At 35.9% G+C, this 26,546-nt stretch overlaps 1 protein-coding gene across 1 annotated transcript; it reads left to right on the top strand.

The window, feature by feature from the left end:
• Window positions 1-1,643: 1,643 nt before the first annotated feature.
• Window positions 1,644-20,767, top strand: Ssu72 (Ssu72 CTD phosphatase). Its single transcript, XM_069834087.1, has 5 exons — window positions 1,644-2,004; window positions 2,086-2,229; window positions 6,699-6,838; window positions 14,343-14,461; window positions 20,436-20,767. Exons 1-5 carry the CDS (start codon window positions 1,922-1,924, stop codon window positions 20,535-20,537), a joined length of 588 nt encoding a protein of 195 aa, XP_069690188.1. The 5' UTR covers window positions 1,644-1,921; the 3' UTR covers window positions 20,538-20,767.
• Window positions 20,768-26,546: the final 5,779 nt, after the last annotated feature.

Below are 26,546 nucleotides of genomic sequence, written 5' to 3'. Positions count from 1 at the left end.
TGACATATGAAACAGGTGTCTACAAATATTAGAACTGTCAACAAATGAATTAACACTTCTCTGTTTCATAAAATTAAATATGTCAGAAAAGTCTTGACAATTGTAAAATATTGCCTGACATGGTAAAACTTTTATAAAACAAGAATCTGATAAATTGTCATGATTTTTCCTGACAGATGGAATGCTTTATGGAACAGAAATTTGATGTGATGCAGGGAATATATTAATTTTTTGTTCTGAGTGTAAATCCTAGCTTCATGTTCTCTGCGTTGGATTGTGTGAAGATGAAGTTAAAATTGACGATGAGTCTCCTTCTTTGTGGCTCCCTGTCCAGCCCGTAAATCGAAAGATGAAAATCGTATGTCTAATAATAATTTTCACTGGCAATGATGCAAAATCGTACAAAGACTTGAGGGGGCTTCGTGTACACTGGGCATGAGCTCATACCAATGAACCATCAGGAGTTCTCCCATTACATTCAGGAAACAATTTAGATGTACCCTTCCATTCTAAGCTTTCCAGTTGTAAAATTAATGTAAGAGTTTTGAGAATAATTCCGAAAGGAACAAGAAGTTTTGCGGCATAAAAATTAACATAGTTCATTGAAAAATGCATTTCCTTTAACTCAGAAGCATGTTGACAAGATCTTCTATTATTTGCATATATTGTGGTTAGGGTACCTATCTCTTAAATGGAAGAAGAAACCTGATAACGCTTTAGTTCCCAAAATTAAAGAGAATATTAAGCTTTCAGTCTGAGTTCTTTTTCCAATAAGAATAAAATAAAACTGTCTTAAGTCTCATCTTATAAAAACAAAAGTAGCAGATCGTTATTATATATTGAAATAAAGCTTAGAAATTGCCTATATTTAAACATTTTTCTTTTTTGTTTTTGTGAATTTTTTCTATTTTGAATTTACTTGCGAAAATTAGGAGTTTTCAGGTTTGTTCTTCAACCTTTTCGAAATGTTAACGCTTTCCGCTCATTTTTTCATAGTGTTTTAATTTTTGGGACAAAAAAAAATAGGAAGTTTTTGGAATGTTTTTTCTCGAAAGTACAGAACTACTTACAGATATTTACCAAAAAAATTTTATAGTCAAAATCACATTCTCCCCTCCCCAAGAAAACTTTATTGTATAAAATATACATCACAGTTGAGCCTTACAATAAAAACAAAACATATGGAACACGTATTCGGGGAGCCATTCTGTAATGGTCCCGACATTAACACAATGTAAAAATGACATAGGCCCTATTTCAAACTTATTGTCAAGCTTTATGAAATAGGACCCCGTGTTTAATCTGTGCCCCTGACTGTCGGGTCGATAATGTAGGTGGATGTAAAGTCTTATAATGGAAACCCAGATCATAGTATATATATAGGCCTATATGATCTAGGATGGAAAGTATGTCCATTCATCAATAACATTTACCTGGTCTCTAGTACATTTGTTGTTTATTCTCATAAGTTCTGCAGTTTGAGCTCTTACAAGGTTGAAAAGAGAAATGGAAATTATTAAGTAGAAATTAAAATTGAAGCTTATTGGTTGAATAATACCTCTACTATTTGTCAAGCTGCAAAATAATAAATGTCATTAAGGGAAATTTCTATCAAATGCTAATGTGGCAACACTGGTCTGATATTTCGGTACAGCATAGCCCGTATTATAACTTGAGGGACCATGTATAAAGAATATCGAATATCTCAGTTACTCCCTCATTAATAGCACTTAATCGCGTAAACTGCATATATTTATATAAGAATACAAGCTTCAATATATACTATACTTGTATATAAATAAACTTTTATAACTATATAAATAGTATATAAGACCAAACTGGCGAATGTTGATGTGTTCATATTAGGTTAGAGGTAACCTATATTTTATTGTGACATCGTAATACAGGATATTCATGCGTAATGCCAGGAACCAGTACTCTTAAAGTTGCTGTAATATGTTCAAGTAATATGAACAGGAGTATGGAAGCCCACGCCTTTTTGAGGTACTGTCGGTTTTTTTTTTTCCGATAAGGTTAGGTAGTGTGGTCCAGAAATTTATACAGAGTTTACGCTTTCTTTTACAGTAAAAAGGGATTTCACGTCCAATCGTATGGTACAGGTGATAAGGTAAAGCTGCCAGGACCTGCACCGGATAAACCTAACTGTTACGAATTTGGAATCACGTATGATGAGATATATCAAGACCTTCTTGTAAAGGACAAAACCTTGTATCCTTTTTCAAAAGTGCATATTCTGTCTCTCCCTCTGTAATATATGTCTATATTTGAACATTACCTAGTTTTACTAAAATGCATTGGTAAAAAAAGTTTTGCATATTAAAACAGTTTACGTAGCCTATGTTCCCGGAACAAATAGGACACAAAGTTCTATATTCAATAATAATGCATAGCATAAGTTACTAACAAAAAATAGAAATGTCTTAGAAATATCACACGATTAATCGAGGAAAGAAATCTATTTCTTTAGAACAGTTCCAAAATTCATTGATTTCTTAAAGCAAGATAAAGTACACTTTCAGTGCATTCAGTAATGTGAGGTCTCTACGAACCCTGAGACAGGTTTGGAGACGACGGAGTTTGCTCAAAACTAAGTTCTGTAGTTCAACTTGAAGGTTGTCTCATTCCTGTATTACAGTGGGTACGAGATCCCATACAGTTTGTGTTGGTTGGAGGCAGTTAGCAATTGCTTTTCAGAAAGAACCGGCATGTTCCATACAATTCATATCAGGAGATGGTTGCTGGCCACGTCAACTGATGAATGTCACATCTTCTCAAGCATTGGCTCGGTCAGGATGAGCACTATTATCCACTAGAATGAAACCTGCTTCAATGAGCGCTGCAAATCCACTAATGATGTGTTCAAGGACATTATTCATACACCATCCTGCATTCATATATTCCTGAATGTGTATTAGTGGCATGTGGCAACCCATCATGTTTTCTCCCCAGAATAATGCTGAACCACTTTGTTTATAGCATTCGACCACAAAGGATTCGTTGAAAAGTAGACTTGACATGAATAGTGTTATCTGAATCCAATGTAATCCTTACTTCATCTGTAAACAGTGTTTGAGTTCTGGGATCTAGTTTTCATATTTTATTCCCATCTTAACATGCTGAACTTTTGATGCTGACGGAGAAGGGGCATCTTCATTGGTCTTCGAACACATACCCCTATATTATGGAGTCGATTTCGAACAGTTTGAGTTGACATATTGACACCTTTAGCTCCCTCGGATCTCCCTCCGGAAGTTGGTTGCAGTGACAGTAGGCTTTCTCATAGCGGAAATACGGATTTTTTGCGTGGCCAACTTGTTCGAGGCCTATCAGCTATGGAATGTATCTGCTAGAACTTCGCCACACTCAGGAATTGTCACTCTGATTGCAGTGTACAATGTGAACTACCTCCACTTGTGTCACACCTTCTTGCATTAAAGTTACTTTGTTGTTTTCTAATGCCAGGCATTTGACAATAAAGTCATTTGACCTCTTGCACTCCAATATTTTTCAAAGATATTATCTTGGCCAGCCACTGAAGCACAGATTTTGAGGTGTTCTGAATCCATTTCTTGGTTTGAGTTGCACAATGGGAGTTAGGGGACTGATATATTCCAATTCTATGCAGGTGTTTGGCCAAACAGTCATGGCCTGTTGCCAATCTAAATGCAGCTACAGACGATTTTCGTGGTAAATCGGGAATTAACTGTGGATTATGATGCAGAGAGTTCCATTTTTTCCCTTGAGATTGTGTTATCAAATTTTGTTTGTTGAAGTCTAAGTTTGTAGATTTAATAAATCTTTTCACAGAGTAATACGTAGATTTAGTAACAGGTCTGTAAGTAGCAGTGCTGCCCTTCTTTGCTAAAGCATCCGCATTCTCGTTTCCCAGGATTCCACAATGGGATGGTATCCATTGGAATACAATTCTTTTATTGAGTGATATTAATTGAGAGAGCATTTTAGTTATTTCTGCTGTTTGAGATGAAGGTGTGTGCTTAGAGACGATTGATAGAATAGCTGCTTTGGAGTCTGACAATATAACTGCATTCTTAAATTTATTGATGTGGCATAGAAGATTCCTGAGACATTCACTTATTGCAATGATTTCTCCATCAAAACTTGTTGTTCCATATCCAAGAGATCTATAAAGCGAGAAGAGACAGCACGTAACACCTCCATCGGCACCTTGTTCTCTGGAGATCAAGGATCCGTTGGTGTATAAATGAAGCCAGTTTTGTGGAGGGTACCTAATATTAATTGTCTCTAAAGACAATTGTTTCATTATTTCAGTGTTTACTTCTGATTTCAGTACAGTGAAACCTCTCCTTACGGACACCTCCAAGATACGGACACTCCTCATATACGGACATATTTTTATGTCCCAACTGAATTAATGTATAAATAATGATAAATTTAACTCTCGTTTATGGACACTCTCAGACACGGACACGGACAGCTGTTTCACAGTCCTAAAGCTTGCTTTACCTCCTGACTGCGGACAGAACTTGGATTTCAAGACCTAATGTGTTACAAAATTGGAAAATTTAGTTTTGAGAACTGTACAGAAATTCCTTAACATGAAAGAAGACAATAAGAGTAGCGTAGGCTTCCACTAGCCCAGCTGGCTACCTCTTGTTAGGCCTAGATGGAAGCAGGTGGATAAACAAAATCATAAAATTTAATCTATCTGATGGGTCACATTATAGGATTAGTAGGATTATTCTCTTCACTTCAATCAGTTGTTCTGTTTCGAGAGACATGGTACCTGAACATAAAGATTAAGTTGAAATTACAGTACTGCATAACTGTAGACCTAGAATAGAATTGCAAGACATAGTACTGTATTTTCCTTTTTCAGTCATCTGTATTGTAGTTCAAAATTACAAAGAATTTAATGTAATATACTGTACTACTAATACATTTCATTTAAAGGGTGAAGAGATACATAATTGATATTATAAATTTACTGTTAGATTGTGGAGCCTCCCTCCCAATAAAGGACACCTCCCAGATGCGGACAGATTGTTACGTCTCTTCGATGTGCGTATATGAGAGGTTTCACTGTATTTCTTCTGTTAAATATAGATTATATTCTATATTTAATAGAGTTAAGGGGTTTGATTTAATTTGTAAGTTTTCTTTTAAATTCGGGATATTGATTTTCTGTTTTAATTCTTGAACCATGGATATGAAAGTTTTTTGAGTTCTCAATCTACAGAGAGGACTGTATGAATGCCAATTGTTTCCTGGTAATCTGTTAAGTTTTTCATATTGAATCAGTGCTTTTTCTTCTATTGTCATTTTGATGCTGTTAATATTAGTGAGGAATCTCATAGAATCTATTGGCGTTGTTTTGATTCCACCAGTAATGAGCCTGAGAGCTTGGTTTTGAACATATTCTGTTTCGTTTATGAAAGGTGAAGTAATTAAAATTTCTCTGCAGTATGTCAGCACTGGCTGTATAAATATTTTGTATGTAGTTACAGTTAAAGTTACTAAGTTATTCAGATGTGATCTGCTGCTGGAAGCATATGCTACAGCATTGTTGTAACGTACAGTAAACAACATAGAAAAGCAGTATTCACGACTTCATTCCTTGACCTACCTCTCTGAATTAATCGGTATGTCTACCAGTGGCGTAGCATCAATGTAAGCTAAAAAGCTCAGCTTCCCCAGTTAATAATAATTTCATAACAAACCTGCAGTTTATGAACAAAATTATTTATTAATTTTAATACAATTTATATTTACGCGTTAAATATTATGATGCAGCAGCTCAGGATGATTTGTGATGCAGCAGTAAACATGAAGCCTGCACACACCAGCTTCCAATCCCCTCATTCTTCTGTGTATCCCTACCCTCAGATTTTCCATCTCTTTCTAACAAAACTACCCTGGTCGCAAGGCTCACAATAAGCTAGCTTTAACATTGAAAAGAATTTAGTTTCGGAGTTATCCCTTTCGTGAGTTGTGTCTAGTTGAAGTGTTAGTGTGCATTGTGGCTGATATAATAAATAATGAGTGAAATAACAGTTCCTGACACCAATTTACTTGAAATTTTAGGACAATTCCATTATCAAGACTGACTTACGAACAAAAGTGTAATTTAAAAAGAAACGACCGACTCCCTTGCTGTCAATGGACACAACCAAGACAGACGCATACTTACGTAATTACTAATACTGTATTTATTGACCGTTAATATTGTGATTTCTCTAAATATGACAGAGAGTGAGCTAGTGTTAAATTATACGTATACGTGGCTATTTGTTAGAGATATGTGTAAACCATGAAATCATATTTTACTATGTACCATTTCAGGTAATGCCTTATTGGTATTACTTACGAGGTTCCAACCAATCTTCGGACTTCTGACTTGACATTGACTACTATTTACTTTAAGACTATATTTTTCCAATATCTACATGGAAGAGAATTTGAGTTACCTTCCCCTGCTCAAAATGTCATGCTACGCCACTGATGTCTACCTACTAGTGAATGAGAGCGAATGCTTCGACATTTAAACAAATGAAGTGCGTCTCAGACATCATACGAAGACAAGAGAACATAACATTTAGTGACATGGCCGTAAGTCAATTTTATGACTTTGTGCAAAACTTTTTTTGACCGGTGTATGAAAACATTCAATACATTGGCCTCTTAACTGTTATAAATAGCTACACACAAAATGGTCTTCTACATATGTTAGACAGAAATAAACGAATTAAACCGAGACCAGAACGTTTTCAGGCAACCAGAGATAAATTTGATATTCTTGTAACATGCGAAGAAAGAGTATATGATCAAGTTATTGAAGGTAATGCATGTTTTAAAAGTTCTTACATATTATCATGGGGCGTTTAAGTGGGCATCTATTCGGAAAAATTGTCCGTTACCATTTCTGTAATACACTAAGTGCATCTTGCACCTTAGCTTGAGTATGCTGATGCAACCTGCAACATATCAGTGCTCTTTAGTGGCAATGAGCCGATGCAGCTCGCAACATATCATTATTAGAAACATACTGTAAATGAAATCTGAATATCATCGTATATGCATTACATTAAAAATAGTAAATAGCTTGAGCAGCGAATACTGCATTTATTTTCGTGCACTATTACAGTATTTATTAAAAGTTCAAGTCCTTTGTTTTATAAGATTCCTGTATTGGACAAAAAATGATTATGCTAAGATGATTATTATCAAGTGGTAACCTACAATTATTTAAAATCACACAACTACCAATCACTTAAACGTTCCATGCAATTATAAGGATTCTACAAATCTCCTGCCATCTTTTTATAAGGAAATTAACATTTAGTAATGTACCAGTAATATCCTACAATGCCTTCACGTCATATCTCCACCATAGTAGGTGTAGTACATAGTGTTAATATTATACAACGTAAATTGCAATTTTACAGTGTTTATTTTCTAATGCTTAGATTTCCTTTGCAGTCAGAGATTCTTCTGGTGCTATGAACAAACAATGCATGCCTTCATTGTTATAGAAAGATGCAAGTATGACAACATTCATCATCCATATACGATTATGTCGATATATGCACTAATGGACAAAACATTATTCTTACTGTAAGCATACTAATTTTCCTAGGTTAGGTGGGTTGGGTTTGCCTAACTTGGATTGAATTTTCTGAGAGTGCGTACCAACCTAAATATGAATTTATTTGTACATATTGCATATGAAGATGGATTTTATCATATTTGCATTTCAGCATTCCATGTTTAACTTATTGTTTGCAAGAGCATGCAGTGGAAATTTGATATTAAATAAAACAAAACGTGTAACAATAATATTATAGTTTGACAACTTAAAGTGAAACCCTGTAAAACACGTCAACTTCTGGAATCTCTCTCTTTCTTTTCTCTCTCTCTCGATCCGAGTCATTCAGTCACCAATCCCCCATAAGTATCTGAGGGGGTGTGTGTGGGCATCGCGACCAATAGAAGAACCACTCTCCAGTATTACCACAATAACGGATTCTTCATTTTTGCCTCGACTGTCAGCTAGAAAGGTTCCATTATGCTAGCATTGCAGGCAACTAGTCAACCTTTTAATGCTTTTGTTAGCAGGTTTGACAAGCTGTGAGTGGACCTGCAAGTACAATACAACTGCGATCACAACGTTGCCGATTAGAGTCTAGCTGATTGTGAGTGTGTTGTGTCTGTGCGTGCGTGTATAAAGGTTCCCAAGCTACAGTATTATCAAATATTTAATTCACACTGTTGGAGACAGGCAATAATAAAGTTTACATAGTGAATGAAGAAGTATTGTTGCCAAGGTAATTGAGTTTTTTGATGCTGAGAAGAACAGGAATTCATTTAATTTGCCACTGTCTCAAGCAACAAAACGAGCTGCAACAGCAACTGGAAAATCGGAATCATTCATTAAAAAAAATCAGAAGAGAAACGAAAGTAGCCGACAGTAACCAAACCAAATTATCCACACCGGGTAAAAACCGAAAAGTGAGGAAAAAATTCATAGTGAATGACATGGATAGGTGCATTATAAGGAGAAAAATATGAGTACTTCACACTAAAATGAAGTACCTACATTAAAGAAACTCCGTGCTACACTGCAAGATGAAATAGGTTATAAGGGTAGTTGAGAGCACCTCAGACAAGTATTGCATTCTATACTAATAAATACTAATTCTATAATAGTAATAATAATAATGTTATGTATCCCTGTTACTAAATGTGGCAACGCTGAGTTCATAGTGCTCTCTCCCTTCCTCCCATGCTTTCTCACTTGCTCACCCCAAGACAGCCAGTGCTCACGTAGTAACTCGGTCAGGGTTTCAGTTCAATTTGTCAATCTATAGCACTGACACTTGGTCTTTACTGTGACTAAGGCAAATGATTTCACACATGAATTGAGTTAGTGAAATTGGTAGAGCAGCTAGCTTTTAGAATAAGGCTTTTGGATAATCCACTGTGTCCTGGAACTTGACACAGTGGATTACTCAACAGCCTAATTCTAACCACAATCACCATGAAAGCCTAGAGACTCATAGGCTATAACTAGGAGGAAACTCACATAATATTAGAAATTTGAACAGCTGGAGAGAAAGACAGTCTGTCAGCTTTCCCAATAACGGGACTGCCTCATTGGACGAAGCATAACAAACACACAGAGTGAAAACAAAACAGACCACAAAAGAGAAATGTGGGGAACGAACAAAAAAAGGGAAATTAAGTGCAGATAATAGCATACACATAACAGGCCTAAACATAGTAAACAAATAGATTAGACGCTCAAACAAAAGTTCTTTCTTCTTAGGAAACAAAGTACAGGTGGTATTTTAAAATGGCAAGTGATTCTCTGATAGCAGTAAGGGAAACATCACGAATGAAGTCGTGTTCAGCTGGAACTTCTTGCAGAAACTGACAAAGAGGCGAGGTATTGTGCCCCTAGCGCTAACCATTAGCCCAACTACTTCAATGGAGGTGAGGTGATATTTCTCCAAATAGAATGGAACTGTGGGCTCATAAATTCTGCATTTTTCTGAGTGGACTTCAGCGGGCTGTTGTTCCTGTGCCTCGAACCTGACTGTCGATAATGCAGGTGGATGTGGAGCCTGGTGGAATGGCAAACATGTCAATTCGCCGACAGGATCCCTCTTGAGAGATGCCATGGACTTCTTCATGTACAGTGAGACCTTTCTTCCTCAAGGCTTCGGCAATCATGGACCTGATTCTGTGATGTCTAGAGTTCCTCAGCGTCTCGCTGAAAGGACAGGCACCCAAAATGTGGCCAAGAGTTTCAATCTCACTGACGCAACGACGACAGTGGTTTCCGTCTCGGGACCTTCCTGGTATAGCACGCAGCGGACAAACATTAGCTGTCATTTTAAGAGGTAGTGTCTCCATTCACTACTTTTGAAAAGAGAAAAATTATTATGTTTACTAACCTCCCTTTTAAGATGTTGTGACACAAACACAGTAGGAAATGTCAATTTCCAGGACATAGTGGATTACCCAAAAGCCTAATTTTAATCACCGTGAGAGCCTAAAAACTTATACAACTACCTTTCATTTGGAAAAGCTTGCATTCCATTCCAAAATAGCAGCAATTAGTTTTTCGTTATTACTTCCAAAACTGTGCTGTGATTCACTCAGCTTTATATTTAACAAGTTTTTAGGAGTTGTTTCTCAAGGAAGTATGGAACAATTTTTTAAAACATGGAATGCACATTCCTGTTTCTATGTGCCTTCATGGTGTTGGAGAGGAATATCGTTTTTTTTTTCTAATTTTTAATTTTACCTTATTTTATATTGTCATTTTATTGAATGCCTATTTAAAATATTTGTATTAATATCCTCATTTTAAATTATGTGAAGAAGTGTCAGCACTCATTGAGTTCTAGAAAATTAATTGAAAAGTTGTTGACACAATGACAATGAATTTTAATAGTGTATATATATATATAAAACTGCTGTCGATCGATCAAAATATTTAATCGATTAACTATTTTAATTTAATCGAATTTTGATCGAGTTGAAAAAATGTTTTAATATACTGTAATACACAGTTATTGTTAAATTTAACTTGTGTTTGGTGATAAGCATAAGTATTAAATGTTGCATATATGTATATATTGTATCATTATATTACAAAACAACTATTTTAATAACTTACTAACATATTTATTATGAGGCTTATAATTTATTGTGTAAATTTCTCCGGGAATTTTCGAGACAAACATAAATAAGAAAAAGTATGAAGACTCACCTAGTTAATACTGCTTCATTCAAGATTTTAAACATGTGAGTGCATTCACATGCTCCGAATTAAGTCCTGCTCTACATTTAGTAACAATGTTTCCTGCATCACTAAACACGTAAAAACTTTTTTTTTGTCAAGCACTTCTCCACTATCGTTCTATTTAAATGTGGGTGTACCTCTCAAATTCTCATATGACATAATGGAGTTTACACTTTTCACAGACCACAGAAAACTGATTTTTTTTTTCTTTATCAAACTAAACACACAACCTTCATATACAAACTCAGTACAGAAACTGTAAGCACCTACAAAAGTACAGCGGTCGCAACAGAAGGCTGGCCCCTATTGTAATCGAATTACCAGATTTTAGAAAGAGAAGAAGGTAGTTATGCTCTCTCTTGCACACAGTGTAGGGATGGCTATTTTATAAGGGATGAGGGGGACGAATCCCAGAAAAGTATGTATTTCATATGCTACGAAGATGAGCTGACAACAAGGTGGAAGTTTTCTTGGAAAACCGTAACACTTAATAAATAAGGGTTTTGCTTTGTTTTTTAACTTTCAATGGAGGTAGACTAGATCGCTGTCCTAATATCTCCATCTCTTTCTGAAGTGTTTGTGCAAAGATTTTTCCTACGCTACCTGCTTTACAGTTAGAAAATAACAGTACTATTGTGCTTTTAAGTAAGCAATTTCCGAGAGAGAAATATTGTCGGAATTTTTAGTATGAGTTTGTATTAACAAAATAATAATTATCAACTATAACCGATTAATTTTAATCGACTCGATTATTCAATTAAATATTTTTTATCGATTAATCTTATAACAGAAATTCGTCGATTAATTCCCATAACATTAATATATATGCACACACAGACATATATAATGTCATGAAATGTAATGTAAATAAATTGTTTGTAATCACTTTGCAAAAATAAACAAACTAACAATTATTTCATTCTCTTTTTTTTTTCTAATTATTTCTAAATGTGTTGCTTGATATTCTAGCAATGGCATCATTGCCAGGGATTCCAGACAATTATAGGGGGACAACTTACAAAACTCCATTCGTCTGCGCATGCGTCTGTCTTAAAGAGTGACACAATATACTATTCACCTCCTCCTTTCTAATTGTCAACTAATAACTGGAGAAGATGTTACATAGACTCTCAATGAAGTCTAATATTTCCGCATTTTTATACTTAATAATAACTAAAAAAGCAGTAGTCAGATTCTAATAAGGAAAAAAGCGTGTTGAAAAGTATTGTTTGCCGATTTCTAAGATGTTTGAGTCACTGCAATATAACAAATGTAAGACTTCTTAATTGAGGTTTGTTTTATACTATTGTAGTGTGGAAAAAAATATTTTTTTGAAGTAGAAAATCAGTCAATGATAACTTTTTTTCTTTAAAAGATAAGTGGGTAGTTGCAGTGTATGAAATCGTCTAAATACATTATACTTTATATTGAAATAACCCTATATTAATAGAATGAGTATAAGATATTATCACTTGTTAAAGGTTTACGTCTGACAGCTCACGGTCCATCCCGTACATAAACATTATTTATCTTCAAAACCCAACAGTGCTTTAAAAATAAGCATTTATTGTTTTGATTGATTTCATTTACTTAAGGGCTAGACTAAAATGTTTAATCAGTTATCTACAGTCTTTTCAATTGGATTTTTGTAAATCCCACTTAATGTAAAGGAACGATTCTGTCGCCGCCTTTTCGCAGAATATGGAGAAGACAAGTGGAAGAAATGTGTTGATCACGTTAAAAATAACTAAGAACAATATTTTTGTAGTGCTAATGTATTAGACAGTGAAACTGACAGAATAATTTCGTTAGATGTTTACGTGATAGCAGAGATGCTTCAATTGGTGCGACAATGGTTCAGATTAATGGAGGAAGACTCCGCCTCCATCGCAGCGGTAAGATTTAGTAATCTCCTACAGCGGAATTTTGGCAGTTGTTAACCTATACTTATTTTGTCCTTTGGTATATATTTAATTCATGAATGCCATGGTGTTCATTGATATGTTAAAAATTAAAAGTGGTGGATGATGGACAGGCAAACAGTGCGCTCCCTACCAGAAATTTTTCAGTGCCATTTCATCACAAGGATTTTAGCCAACACAGTGGAAAACCAATGCATCACTCTACTTAATAGAATGCAACTAACATACTTAAACAATTTGGACATAATGAGGGCAATCTTGAAATGGTTTAACTATTATCTAGAGCATACCTGCACAAACAGCGCTCAACGAGCGCGCGCGCTCCTTTGGAGCGGGAGAGCTGTGTTTACCGCTCGCTGAAACGGAGAGGAAGATACGTCAGAATGACATAGACTTGCTATAGGTAGAGGAGAGGGAAACGACGACTGTTATCTAATGGAGTGCAGTGTGTAGGCCTATTCTCAGTAACTATTTCACGTTGCTTACCTACTGCTACAGTACAGTATGGAGGAATCTAAAAGACGGAACATAAAATTTAACATTTAACGATTTACAGCTTGAACTTATTCATCTTCAATGTGACCTAAGGGCTAAAGACCGTTTGAATAATACTACTAGCCTGGTTAAGTTTTACAAGACTAAACATTAGCAATAATATCCACGACTACACAGGCTGGCTGTGAAAATGATTGCTATGTTTGGCTCAACATTTATATTTGTGAGCAACTGTTTTCTATAATCAACTTTAATAAAGGCAGACATCGAACATCTGTAACAGATGTTTCATTATGATCAGTAGGCTACTGTTCCTTTCAGCTGCCAACAGCATAAAACCTCGTTTTGATGTACTGATAAATAAAAATATAACAAAATGATATTGTACATTTAAGTAGCTATAGAATTTCTATTATTTCTGTAAAATAAACATTTCTTTATTAATTAATAATAGTCCAAGATAGTTTTACAAACACTGAACGGGAATTCATTTCATGAACCTCGTAATAGTTCTTCCTTTTGTGTATATTTTGTATGAGATCACCCCTTCTTCCAGTCCACCCTTATACAGAGCGTAGCTAATATCTGCATTCCGCTCATGAGCTGTGAGCCGGCTCGGAGAGCGCAAATCTCGTGCAGGCCTGATCTAGAGTATGAAGAAGTGGGCTTGGCTTGAATAAATCAGAATAATGCAGAAAACTCATTGTGAAATAAATGTAAAGAAAAAAATACAATGAAACAGAATTCTAAGAGTATAAGTAAAATGACGAGGAGAATGAAAATCTGGGACTAAAGAGAAATAAAAACTCGGGGATGATGATTTTCCTGGATTTCTATTTTCTCAGCTCAACCCGTTGTCAAATTTAGTACTGTATCTTTTCGACTTTATTCTAGAGTGAAGTTATGAAAACATGACGCTTTATACCTCCATACTTTCCATGCGCATGTATGGCGTGAAAAGGGATACCACTACCTTTTTCCTTCAACTTTATCAGTATTATAAAAGGCATGTGACTTGAAATGCATTTTAGGAAATTACCAATTGATTGACATTTTGAAGTTTGTTGGATTACAGAATGACTTGAACTGTTTCTTTTTTTTTTTTTTTTGAACAGCTCTAGAAAGCCGGACACCTACAGATAATGCATCAGTGCATGTAATTAACATTGACATTCAAGACAACCACGAAGAGGCCACATTAGGTGCATTTCTGATATGTGAGTTAATGTCGACGGTAAGTTATTCAGTGGGAGATAAATTATATTGTAACTTCTTTATACCATAGATAAATTATAAACTTTTGTAAAATAGAGTTTTTTTTGGATTAGTAACTGCAAAATATAACATCATAAAAAGAGATGACTTGTAATCATCAACTCAGTTTATAATTCTAATGTTCTTTGTACAGGGACATCATTCTATTTTTACTAACATTTCCAATATTAACCTGGCTATACCTTTGGATCAGTGGTTGAGAACCGGAAACACCGTTTGCTACCCCCTTCCACGACTGGAGTTCGATTATACTGGCGTAATATACAAACAAATCACTTTACTAGGTATAGGAGGGAAGAAAAGTAGTTCATCCATTTACATAAACTAGGAAATATGACGCTTTTGAGTTTGATAATTTTCATTAGGTTTTTGTTTAATCAAAATACAGTACAGTATTAACAATGAGTGTTTTTACTCACGAACTGAGCTGTCCATGCGGACGTATTCATTATTATACTGTCTACAGCACATTAGTGTATACTATAGGGAATGAAGTTAAATTGAAAAATAATCATAATATTGATATTTAAACACATTTTTCAAAATGGTGGCTGTTCATTTCAATACAAGCTTCAGTTCTAATGTGTGTAATTCCAATTACCAATTTCGTCGTTCGTACTAGTAACTCATGTTGAAATAATTCTGTACCTACTCAGTAAAAGAGTACCTTACGTACTGTAAATTCAATCTTCACTTATGCCCGATTCAAAATGATAAAATTTATCAAACATGCCATCTACGGTCCGGCCAAGTGGTTATGTCGCAGGATCGTAGAAAGGAGGGAAATCACGTGATAGTTAATTACTTAACAAGGGCCCTTTTATTTAAGATATTTTAAACAGTTGTATAATATTACGTAGACGTCCAATTCCTAACAGAAATTAATGTTCTAAAAAAAGAGCTACGACAGCCCAGCCACTAGCATTTACAGAGAGGCGAATAGAAGCAGGTGGGGAAAACCGGAATGTGACGTAGACAAATGGACGACAGTACCTGTGCGAAAATGATGCAATATTGAAAGCTCTTTCGTCACTGGAAAACGCGAACATATTTTTTGGAAAGTACTGTTTACTATGACCGTAAGTCTACTATGACTGTATATGCGGTCTTGGGTCTGTGTGGAGGACGGTTGAACTTCATTAGTAGAAGGGGTGGGAGTGAAGTACATTAAAAAACTAAGGTACAATAAAAATTGAAGTAAAATTAAATGATGTCCCTGTATATGTTGTTCTAATGGCTAAATATTTGACAATAAAGCCTTTAGTTCTCTTGCTCACCAATATTTTTAAGAGGTAGTAGAAGACCACAGGAAAGATGGATAGATCAAATTCAGAAGAACTTACAAGAACAGGGATATAAGTGAGATGAAATAAACATGAAAAAAAGGTTGGAAAGACAGAGATGAATGGACGCATATTTGGAATCAACCTTCTGAAAGGAGGACAAGATAAGAGGATGATGAATGAGTATCGTGCATGAATAGGATTGTGTATCTGTTAAGATGGTCCACTTCGTCCATATTCACTACTTCACTAGCCATACCCAGGGACTTTAATTTTTGGTATCCATTTTCATAAAAATTAGCATTATTTTTCTCGAAATTAGCATCTATTTTTCTGATCCATGTTGAATCTTTCGTACACTACTTTTAACACTTGAATATAAATAATTGATTAAATGGCGATCTTACTCGTGTTAATTGTGTAAGCATATGCAGCTTACAGCTGTTTTGGTGCTTCTTCACACCATCCTCAGAGCCTACTAGATCTCGGCGTCACCACATTTCAACACTTTTCAACAATCGAACGCACCCACACAACAGGCAGCGAAGTTCGAGATGACGCCGAGATCTAGTAGGCTCTGAGGATGGTGTGAAGAAGCACCGAAACAGCTGTAAGCCGCACATGCTTACACAATTAACATGAGTAAGATCGCCATTTAATAAATTATTTATTTTTCTGAAATTAGCATCTACTTTTTTTCCAAATTACATACATACATACATACATACAATAGAATCTCTCTTATCCAGCACCAAAGGGACCAGGCTAGTTCCAGATACGAGATTTTGCCGGATAATTGAATAAATACCAGTATATACAAAAAAGTTCGTATTTCATGGTGCCAAATGTTGAAACTGCAGCCATGTGAAGCTTATTTCTCTATCACTTGCTCATAACTGAATAAACATGAAAGCTGTGTGGATTTTCCTTATTAAAACACATCACACAACACAAATAATACACTAATTTTAGGTTCGAATATTCACTGAAAATTAAAGTTCGTGCGAACTTCCTAATGTGGCAACACTGATGGCCAGAACATAACTAAATAAACATAAAAGCTGTGTGGATTTTCTTTATTAAAACACATCACACAACACAAATAATACACTAAATATTCAAACGAAAGTTGGCGCGAACTTCCTAATATGGCAACACTGACAGCCCGAACATAATTAAATAAACATTTCTTGAGGAAAATGTTTATATCATCAGTTCATTGAAAATTGCATGATTTCTCAACTTACATCATACAAGATTTAATTTTTCTTTTTATAATTCTTGAGCTAAAATCATTGGTACATCTCATGTGCTAATATAATAATCCAATTCAACTTATTTAACTGAAGTTTTATTTTTTTTAAATTAGTATTACAAAGATAAAGACCTTTGGGGAGGCCGAGACATAGATGGGAGGATAATATTAAAATGGATTTGAGGGAGGTGGGATATGATGATGGAGACTGGATTAATCTTGCACAAGATAGGGACCGATGGCGGGCTTATGTGAGGGCGGCTATGAACCTGTGGGTTCCTTAAAAGCCATTTGTAAGTAAGTAAGTATTACAAAGATATTTCTCCATGTTAATACATGGATCTTTATAAGAATCCATTGGTAATCTCTTCTGTATTGAGACGAAGAAATAAATTAAAATATTCTATGAGATCCATAATATCAATGCTGTCGGCTCCCAGTAATTCGCATGCAGTTAATTCGTGATCCTTTTTTTGGGGGGGGGGCGGAGAGGGGCGAAGTAACGTCATTTCCGTTTCTACTAGATTTACGCTCTCTCCCTCCCCACTTCAACATCTTTCGAACAGGGTTGCTACAGGGTTGCTACACATAGCAGAATTGAAGTCTTATAGCATATAGCATAACATTCATAGTATATTACTAAAATGTAGCATAACGTCAGCTTAGAGTGTAAACCTGCTAACCGCCAAAAAGAAAATTTTACAAGAGAAGCAAAAAACTGAGTTTAAATTAACTCTGAAACCTTAGGACCAAATCCAAAGCACAGGTACAAATGCCACCTTTACTTTGGATTTGATCCTAAACTTTCAGAGTTAATTTAAACTTAGTTTTTTGCTTCCCTTGTAAAATTTTCTTTTTGGCGGTTAGCAGGTTTACATTCTAAGCATATAATGTGGGAAATCTTGCCATTATTTCAATATTTTTTTGCACTGTTTCACTTTTTTCATTTTATATTAAAGTATCTTTCCAGTAAAATCTTAAAGAAATTAATATCTAATTATATACACCATAATAATAAAGAGGATATGAAAGTGAAAAGAAGCAATATTAGATTATAAAATTCCTCTTTAGAAAATATGCCCACGACATAATAGAATCTTAGGTTGATAAAAACGCATCTAACGCATGCTTAAATGGTATTATATATATATATATATATATAAAACTAAACAGAAATATTTACACACAGAATAATAAATTTTACATGAGAAAGAGTTCGTCCAAAGGGCTGGACTCGGGAAGAGTATCCAAAACGCTCATTGCATTTCTGCGTTGAATAGCAATACTTAAACGTTGACGCAAATAAGTAGTGCAACGGCGATCACCAGTAATGGAGATCAAAATTTGGCCGATTTGAGGTACCAAAACTTCAGCGTCATGACTCCAAGGACCGAAGGTCTCCACAGCAAATGGGTCAAAGATATAATTGTCTAAAAGATGAGCATATTTATTGACCTTCTTCTTCGCGGCTAATTCAGCAGCAGATGCTGCTGGAGGTATTCGGCAAGTGAGATGGAGCTAGAGTGTCAACGCAAGTGGAGTCCCGAATTAAAGATTTTCCTCTAGACCATGGAATTAAAGTGAGACCATTGGGTCGTTTACCATCCGCGCGACTAATACCTGATGGTTCCAAAAGAGACGGGATGCCACAAGAAGTCAGAGATCTTTTAATGATATCGTTGAGTGATGAATGTCTGGGAATGTGACCCTTGCTCCTCGCACAGCTGAGTGCATGATGGCTGTAAATATCAGCAATTCCTCCGCAAATGCATTGGTGTGGCTGGAAGAGTTTACAACCAAGGCGTAAAGCTATTGCGATTTTAAAGGATGTACTATTAGAGTGCTGATGTGAGGAGATGGTAACCAAGCTCCAGACTCACTCTCTTGAAGAGCTAGAAGACGTGCAATGTCTTGTTCGGATTTGAAAGAAGAAAGGATTTATCTAAAATTTTTTGGGAAGAAATAACGTCCCACTGCTTTTGAAATTTAGGATGGGCAGGAGGATCAGTGGTTTGTGAAGAAGTATCTTTTAGTAATCAAACCTGTCAAAGTAACTTCTACTGCACTTTAAATGACGCATTCCAAACTTGGACAAACCATACCTTGCGTGGTAAAGGGGTTATTGTTTATAGTGATCTCCCCAAGGCTAACTCATGGGTAAGCAATCGAAAGGGCCTATCTTCCTCAGAATGGACCAATGCTTTAAAAATGTCAAGCAATATTTCGGCAGTTCGCGCAATACCGGGCAGAACTCTAAGCACAACCCGCTGCCGTCATCCAGACTGTAGCGAGCTTGAAACACTTGGACACGTGCTTGGACAATGCCCCAAAGGCGAGCTGCTGATCAATGCTACTAGACATCATCGTGTACGACATGCTTTGGCGATATCGTTAAAAACTTTAAATTGGGAGATTCATGAGGAAGTACATTGTGTATCATCAGATGGTTCTTTTAGATGGGCAGACATTATTGCTATCAATGGACGCTTAAAACGGGCTCTTGTTCTTGACCCTACTATCCGTTTCGAAAGAAACCTAAATCAGGCCACCAAAGTTGATACTGAGAAGAAGTCCATATATGAACCTTGTCTGCCGTATCTTTCTCAAAAGTACAACGTCCCTGTTATACAATGGTCCGTCATTGGTTTGCTGTTTGGCAGTAGAGGTTCAATCACAAAATTCACGTGGAATTATCTTAAGGAACTTCACATTCCTTTTGATTATGTAATGTCTATTCTTATAAATATTATCAAGGATTCTCTTCAAACATTACATCATAATCTCTATTTCAATTAATCAACTTATGAATAATTTGGAGGGAAAAATTGTTCCGGAGCCGGGTATCGAACCCGGGACCTTTGGTTTAACGTACCAACGCTCTACCACTGAGCTACCCGGGAACTCTAGCCGACACCGATCCAATTTTTCCCCCTATATCCACAGACCTCAAAGTGGGCTGACAACTGTCAAGCAACCAACTTCGAGTGCACACTAGCTCCGTGTGACTTAAATTGTGGTTTTCTGTTAACGAACAGTGACGTGTATTATGCAAATCAAGATTTCAGGTATAACTCCCTGTAAATATTAACTTATATTTGCCTTCAACATTTAACTTTCTTTTTTCTTTAATGTATCACATCACATTATATTGTACATGTTTATTGTATTCAGGACCCTTGTAGTCACTCAAAATTCTTTGAGCTGATGTCTATAATTTAGAAAAAAAAAAAAAAAAAAAAAATTTCTCGACAAGTCAAGATTTTTTATAGTTCGTGGAAGTTCGTACATTAATTACCGCGAATTATTGGGACTCGACTCTGCTTATTGTAATTGTGTAATATTTCAACTGCAAAATTTACTTGTAAATGATACAATTTTACTGTTTTGGATTTCAGATGTCACAGAGCGAAGACCTTGACAATGATATTGATGAGCTGCTTCACGAGTTTGAAAGCAAATGTGGGCGTCCCATTCTACACTGTGTACTGTTCTACTGAGCAAATGCGAACTGCTGCAACGAGCTATTAACCTTGCTTGAGAGCCCCCTTATTCTTACAAAACCCATTAAAATGGAGGTGTATTGGGAAATTAGGATAGGACATATTCACAATACTTATCTTTTAGTTAGAATATGTCTTTTCATTTTAAGTGAGATTATATATAGTATAAATTCTACTGGCCTTTATGGTTGTGACCCTAAAGTCACTAATTCCAAGGAATTAAAGGAGTGGAATTATGTATATTTGATTGAGGTGACAGCTGCTTGTCTGTTGCTTCCTTTTTGGACTTGGTATTTAAACTTCACTGTCCACAAGGACTTGGTAAGAAGTAAGGCATTGTTTGACATCTGGCACGCCGATTCCGATTTTCTTTCTTTCCTTGGCTGTGTCCTCCAGAAGTTCGAGAGTCTGTGTACCACAATTTTTAATTTAGGAAGAAGATTTTTTTTTTTTGTAATGTACCATTTGAAACTCTTTTCGGTGTCACATGTTTAACATTGCAATTCTTTTCTTTTTTTTTATAAAAAAATGTTTTCAATGACCATACAGGGTTTAGTCCCTCGCTACATCAAATACTAATAATGTCTTCTCCTCAGAAACAGTGAAACGTAATACTTTAGGTTAGATTGAATTGGTAATAAAATCATATTAATGCTTGGACAATATTTTTAATTCCTTGCAAAGATATTGACACAAGAGCAGATGGTCTTCTGTCATTGTATCTACTTTAGGAGGAATAATATTTTGTCTTTAAAAGTTTCTGCGGTGTGAAGTTAAAGTATAAAACAAGTTAATAAAGGAGTACGTAAACTTGCAGACTGTTATTGGTAATTCAGAATACAAACACTTGTTCTTGTCCTTATTCCTTAGACCAGTGATTTCCAACTCTGGTTTTCCCTCTTGCATCAGAGATATGGAACATTTATTGTAGTGCTATGCCCCATAGATCATGTGTCTGTAACATTTATGCAAATAAGACTACTATGTATATGTATAATATGAATGTACATCATTATGTTAATCATCTGTTCTCAAAGAACTTTGTTATAGTTCCTCTTATAGGCAAATATTTAATGGTATAAACTTTCTGTATTGTCCATGATTTGATTAAAACAATAACTACAATTGAAATTTTGACGCATGAATTTTTTTCAATGCAGGACATAAAAATGATTAAACTTTACGGTCATATTTTAATGACTAATGTGTACAATATGTTGAACTGACAGTCGAAATACGAGGGGGATCCAGGAAATAACGACCGTTTTGTTGTAATAATTAAAAAAAAAAAATTTATTTGAAAAAACAAAGTCTGTTACATAACTGACGCTTCCTTTACTTCTCTACATAATCACCACCTACATTTAAACATTTGTCGTATCTGTTCACTAGCTTTAGAATTCCCGTGTTATACTCCTCTACCGCCAGTTCATTAAGCCAGGTGTTCACTGTCTTCTTCAACTCTTCATCACTTCCAAAATGCGTACCACCCAGAAAGTCTTTCAGCTTAGTGAAAAGGTGAAAATCGCTAGGAGCAAGGTCTGGACTATAGGGCGGATGATCAAAGATTTCCCAACCGAATTGATCCAGCAATTCTCTAGTTGAAGCAGCAGTGTGCAGACGGGCGTTGTCGTGAAGAAGCACAACTCCTCTCGAAAGCATTCCTCACGTCTTGTTTTGGATGGCTCGCCGTAGTTTTCGTAAAGTCTCACAATAACGATTTGCATTGATCGTAGTGCCTTTTGGCATGAAATCCAGCAAAAGAACACTTTTGCGATCCCAAAAGACAGTAGCCATGACTTTTTGTGTTGAGAGAGTCTGTTTGAATTTTCTCGGTTTCTTGGGTGATGAGGGATGATGCCACTGACGTGATTGGCGCTTGGTCTCTGGGGTGTTGTGAGACACCCAGGTCTCATCACCAGTCACAATTTGATCAAGAAAGGCGTCTCCATCTGTGTGATATCGCATCAAGAATGTCAATGCTGAGGCCATTCTCTGAGTTTTGTGTTGGTCACTCAGTTGCCGTGGAACCCATCGTGCACAGATTTTGTGGTAGCCAAGATGTTGCGACACAATTTCACCAAGCAAAGAACGAGAAATGTCAGGAAAGGCAATATGCAATTTGTCGAGTGATGTGCGCCTGTCTTGCAAGATTCTGTCGTTCACTTTAGTCTTCAGGTCTTCTGTGATGAGTGATGGGTGTCCGGGTCAAGTTTCATCGTGGACATTTGTTCGCCCATTGTTGAACATTTCGCACCATTTTCTCACATTTCTTTCATTCATTACAGTATCACCATACACTTCTTTCAATTGCCGGTAAATTTCTGCAGGTTTCAAATGTCGGGCATTCAAAAATCGAATCACACTCTTCACCTCACAGTCAGCGGGATTATCAATCACGTCGTTCATTTTGAAGTAACACAAAATGCACAATGGCGACTTGTTGCAACCAATACTCACAACATTATGAGAACACATGTTAAGGAAGCCAGTTGACCTTCAAACAAGGAAGGGGAGTCAGCTGCGCGGCGGGTATGCGCGAACGGTCGTTATTTCCTGGATCCCCCTCGTATTACGATTGAGTAAAAAAATCAGTATAATCTTAATTTACTTGATCAGTGAAATAGACTAAAATAAAACCAACAGTTCGAAAGAAATATCAGATGATAGACAACATTAAGATATATGGATAATATGCAGATCAGGGGTGGCTTTAGAGGCAGTGCCATCGTGCCATGGCACTACCAGAACACAAGAGAGAAAAGTCCAAGAATTCATATTTTCCGCGCACAACCAGAGTAAAACAAGCTACACTTATAAGTAATGAAAATTCAATTAGACCGTCTCTGCTTATCTGTATTACAATTATAATTTATTGATTTCTTACATTAACGTTTTCGGTACCTCAGTGTACCATCTTCAGATGTATTTAGGATACTAAATTTAAATTTAAACCTAGCCAATAGGTACATATGTTGTGGTTAAGTGCAATTAAGGCAACGACTAGTTGCCCCAACGAACAGTCACGATAAACATTCATAAAATTCACAGTGTTGTTGTTATCCAATGCCGGGCTTGGCAACGAAGCCATTAGCACTCTTGCTCTCCTATATTTCTCTGTGGTGGATCCATCAGATAGAACTTCACAGGTTATGAGATGATCTTCAGTTATTTCTTCTTCTTTGTTGCATAGAGGGCAATTTGGATTTGTGTAAATTCCTATTTTATTCAAGTGTTTGGCCAAATAATCGTGTTCTGTAAGCAGTCTGAATTTTGCTACTGCAGATTTACGTGGGATTTCTGGAATAATTTCTGGATTTTTTATTAAAATGCTCCATTTTTTATCTTTGGCTTTGGTACATAGTGCTTGGTTTTGCTTGATTTTATATTTATTTTTAATTAGTGTTTCGATGGATGTAAACGGTAGGCTTGTATTTGTATTCTGAATTAAATTGGATCCTTTTTTTGGCAAGAAAGTCAGCAGTTTCATTTCCAGCAATTCCGCAATGTGCAGGTATCCATTGCAATTGAATTCTTTTCTGTAGTTTTTGAAGTTGTTGGATCATTTTGTGACATTCTTTAATTTGGATTGACATCATTTTATATGAATTTATTGCATATAATGCTGCTTTAGAATCAGAGAGAATGACAGCATTTTGAAATGCTAAGACGAACCATATACGATTTCTATATTTCACAGAAACAGAGGCCTACACTTAACAGAAAAAAAGTATTATTGAAATTGAAAGAGTATCGACTTTCAGGAAGGTATCTCGTCTTTAAGGAAAGTTATTTTAAAATTAGGATTTCATTGGAAAAAAAAAAAACACACACAAAATAATTGCCATATTCTGGTGGAGCATCACAGCATTAGGGCCAAAAGTTTACAGTATTTGAGGAAAATAAAGAAGTACAGAGAAGAAGGCCGCCCCATCATTTACATGGATGATGATGGGAAAGGTAACAGTGAATCACTTATGAATATTACCGGTATTTCCGCATGAGTATATTTCATTGTTAATTAGTGATTAACTGTGTGTGTGTGTATCTAATGCTCTGGATTTAACAATGAAGTCATCATCCTTCTTGCTTCCCAATATTTTGATGGAAGGTCCACAAATGTCCTCAGAGTTTCACAATTAGCCAGGTGCTCCATCTCCATGTCCTCTTCTCTGGTGCACAGTAAGCATTTAGGTGAATTCAGTACTCCAATACGATGGAGGGTTTACTGAGGCAATCATGACCAGTAATCAATCTAAACATGGCCACGGCAGATTTTCGAGGCAGATCAGGAATTAGTTTTGGATCTTTGAATGATTCTTTCCATTTTGAATTTTGATGTTTTGCCTGTTCGCTGTAACTTATTCTTTTTATGACTCGCTTTATTGATTCATATGGGAACTTGAAATTTGATGATTTGGTGATTAACTGTTAAATGATTCGATTGCTGCTCATTGTATTTCCATATTAGTTTACTACTTTAGTGTTTATTAGTGACCATTGTTCCAGAGTATGAAGTGAACACAGTGACAGGAGCTCAAAATTATGCAGACGCTTCAACATGCGAGAGAGCAACGTGAGACTTCATTTTTAATATGACTGTATTTCCCTCCCTCCACCCAGAAAACGCTTGCTCTGTCTTGGATTGGTCTCCCTCCCACACTCGAACCTTCTCCTCTCTCGCGTCGACGAGCTGTCACCATAAAGTAACTGGGCTGTAATAGTCATTGTTGGTCTAGTACAGACGTGGGCATTTAAAGAGATGTGCTGTACTATTCTGATTGCTGCAACACGCATCACCTGTTAACGTAATACTCAGCGGTGGATCGCGTGAAGTATTGAAACACGGAACGTTAAGTAATTAAGCAGGACAAAAAGATACACAGTTTTCTACAAATGTTATTTTTATGAATAATGACAATGAAAGAAAACATATTTTCCAAAACAAATACAAACTATTTTACAAAAAGCTGAAACATAACTGTATTTCTAATTTAAACAATTACTCTAAAAACCTTATAAAATGATATAAAACGTACAATTCCACAACAGTTAAAAAGTAATGCCATAATCTGAACCTATTTGTTTTGAAAGGGCATCAGTCACTAATTTGCATCCTTTGAAAATAAAATTAAGAAACTAAGGAAAAATAGATTAACGAAATATCAAGCACATAACCAAGAAACAGAAAAGCAACAATTAGGCTATTTTTTTAAACTTCTTACTGTAGTTCTTTGTTGTTTTTGTCAATTTACGTCAATTGACTCACGCCCTTAAAAGAAAGGAATCGTTTATTCTTCTTCGTCACGTAAATCAGCAAGTGTTTCAAAATTTGGAGTTATGTCAGACATTGCAATTGTGAGCTGATAGAATAAATTTTCGTCTGAAATGCGTGATCTTGATTTGGATTTTACAATGGCCAACTGAGAAAGAAACTGTTCACAAGTAAAGGTTGAGCCAAACATAGAAGCAATTTTCATAACAAAACTCCGAAGATGTGAATATTTTACTTTGCAAAGTTGTTTAAGCTTATATACATCTAAACCAGCCATATTTGTGTACTTGCACTTGAGGTTTCGCGGCCAGACGCACTAACCATTACTCCACAGGTGTGGACTACTATTATTATACAAAATAAAATTAAAAAAATTTGTTCCATTAAAATGAGTCTTTTCATAATGTCGCTCAACGTGCTAGTAAAATTTTGTAGCATAATAAGCACCTAACGCTTTCCCCGTCTTCGCAACAAAAGAATTCATTTTCCCATTCTTTGTGGAAATAATATTTTTGGACTTTTTTACTTCAGGAGCTTCCTTAGAGAGTGACTTTTTTTTTAGTGAAATCCACCGCTGACTGCCAGTACAGTACTTCAACCGGTCGGACAGGTACCCCAGCTAGGGATGTGGAGGGAGGGAGATCACTTCCTTGCGTTCGACTTCATTCGACATGTACTACTGACGCCCACGTCTGGTCTAGTAAGAGGGTTGGGAAATCTTAACAACAGCC

Source organism: Periplaneta americana, chromosome 8, assembly GCF_040183065.1.
Source record: "Periplaneta americana isolate PAMFEO1 chromosome 8, P.americana_PAMFEO1_priV1, whole genome shotgun sequence".
Classification (NCBI taxonomy): Eukaryota; Metazoa; Arthropoda; class Insecta; order Blattodea; family Blattidae; genus Periplaneta; species Periplaneta americana.
Note: the sequence above shows the minus strand (reverse complement) of the source record. Positions and strands in the feature narration are given on the sequence as shown.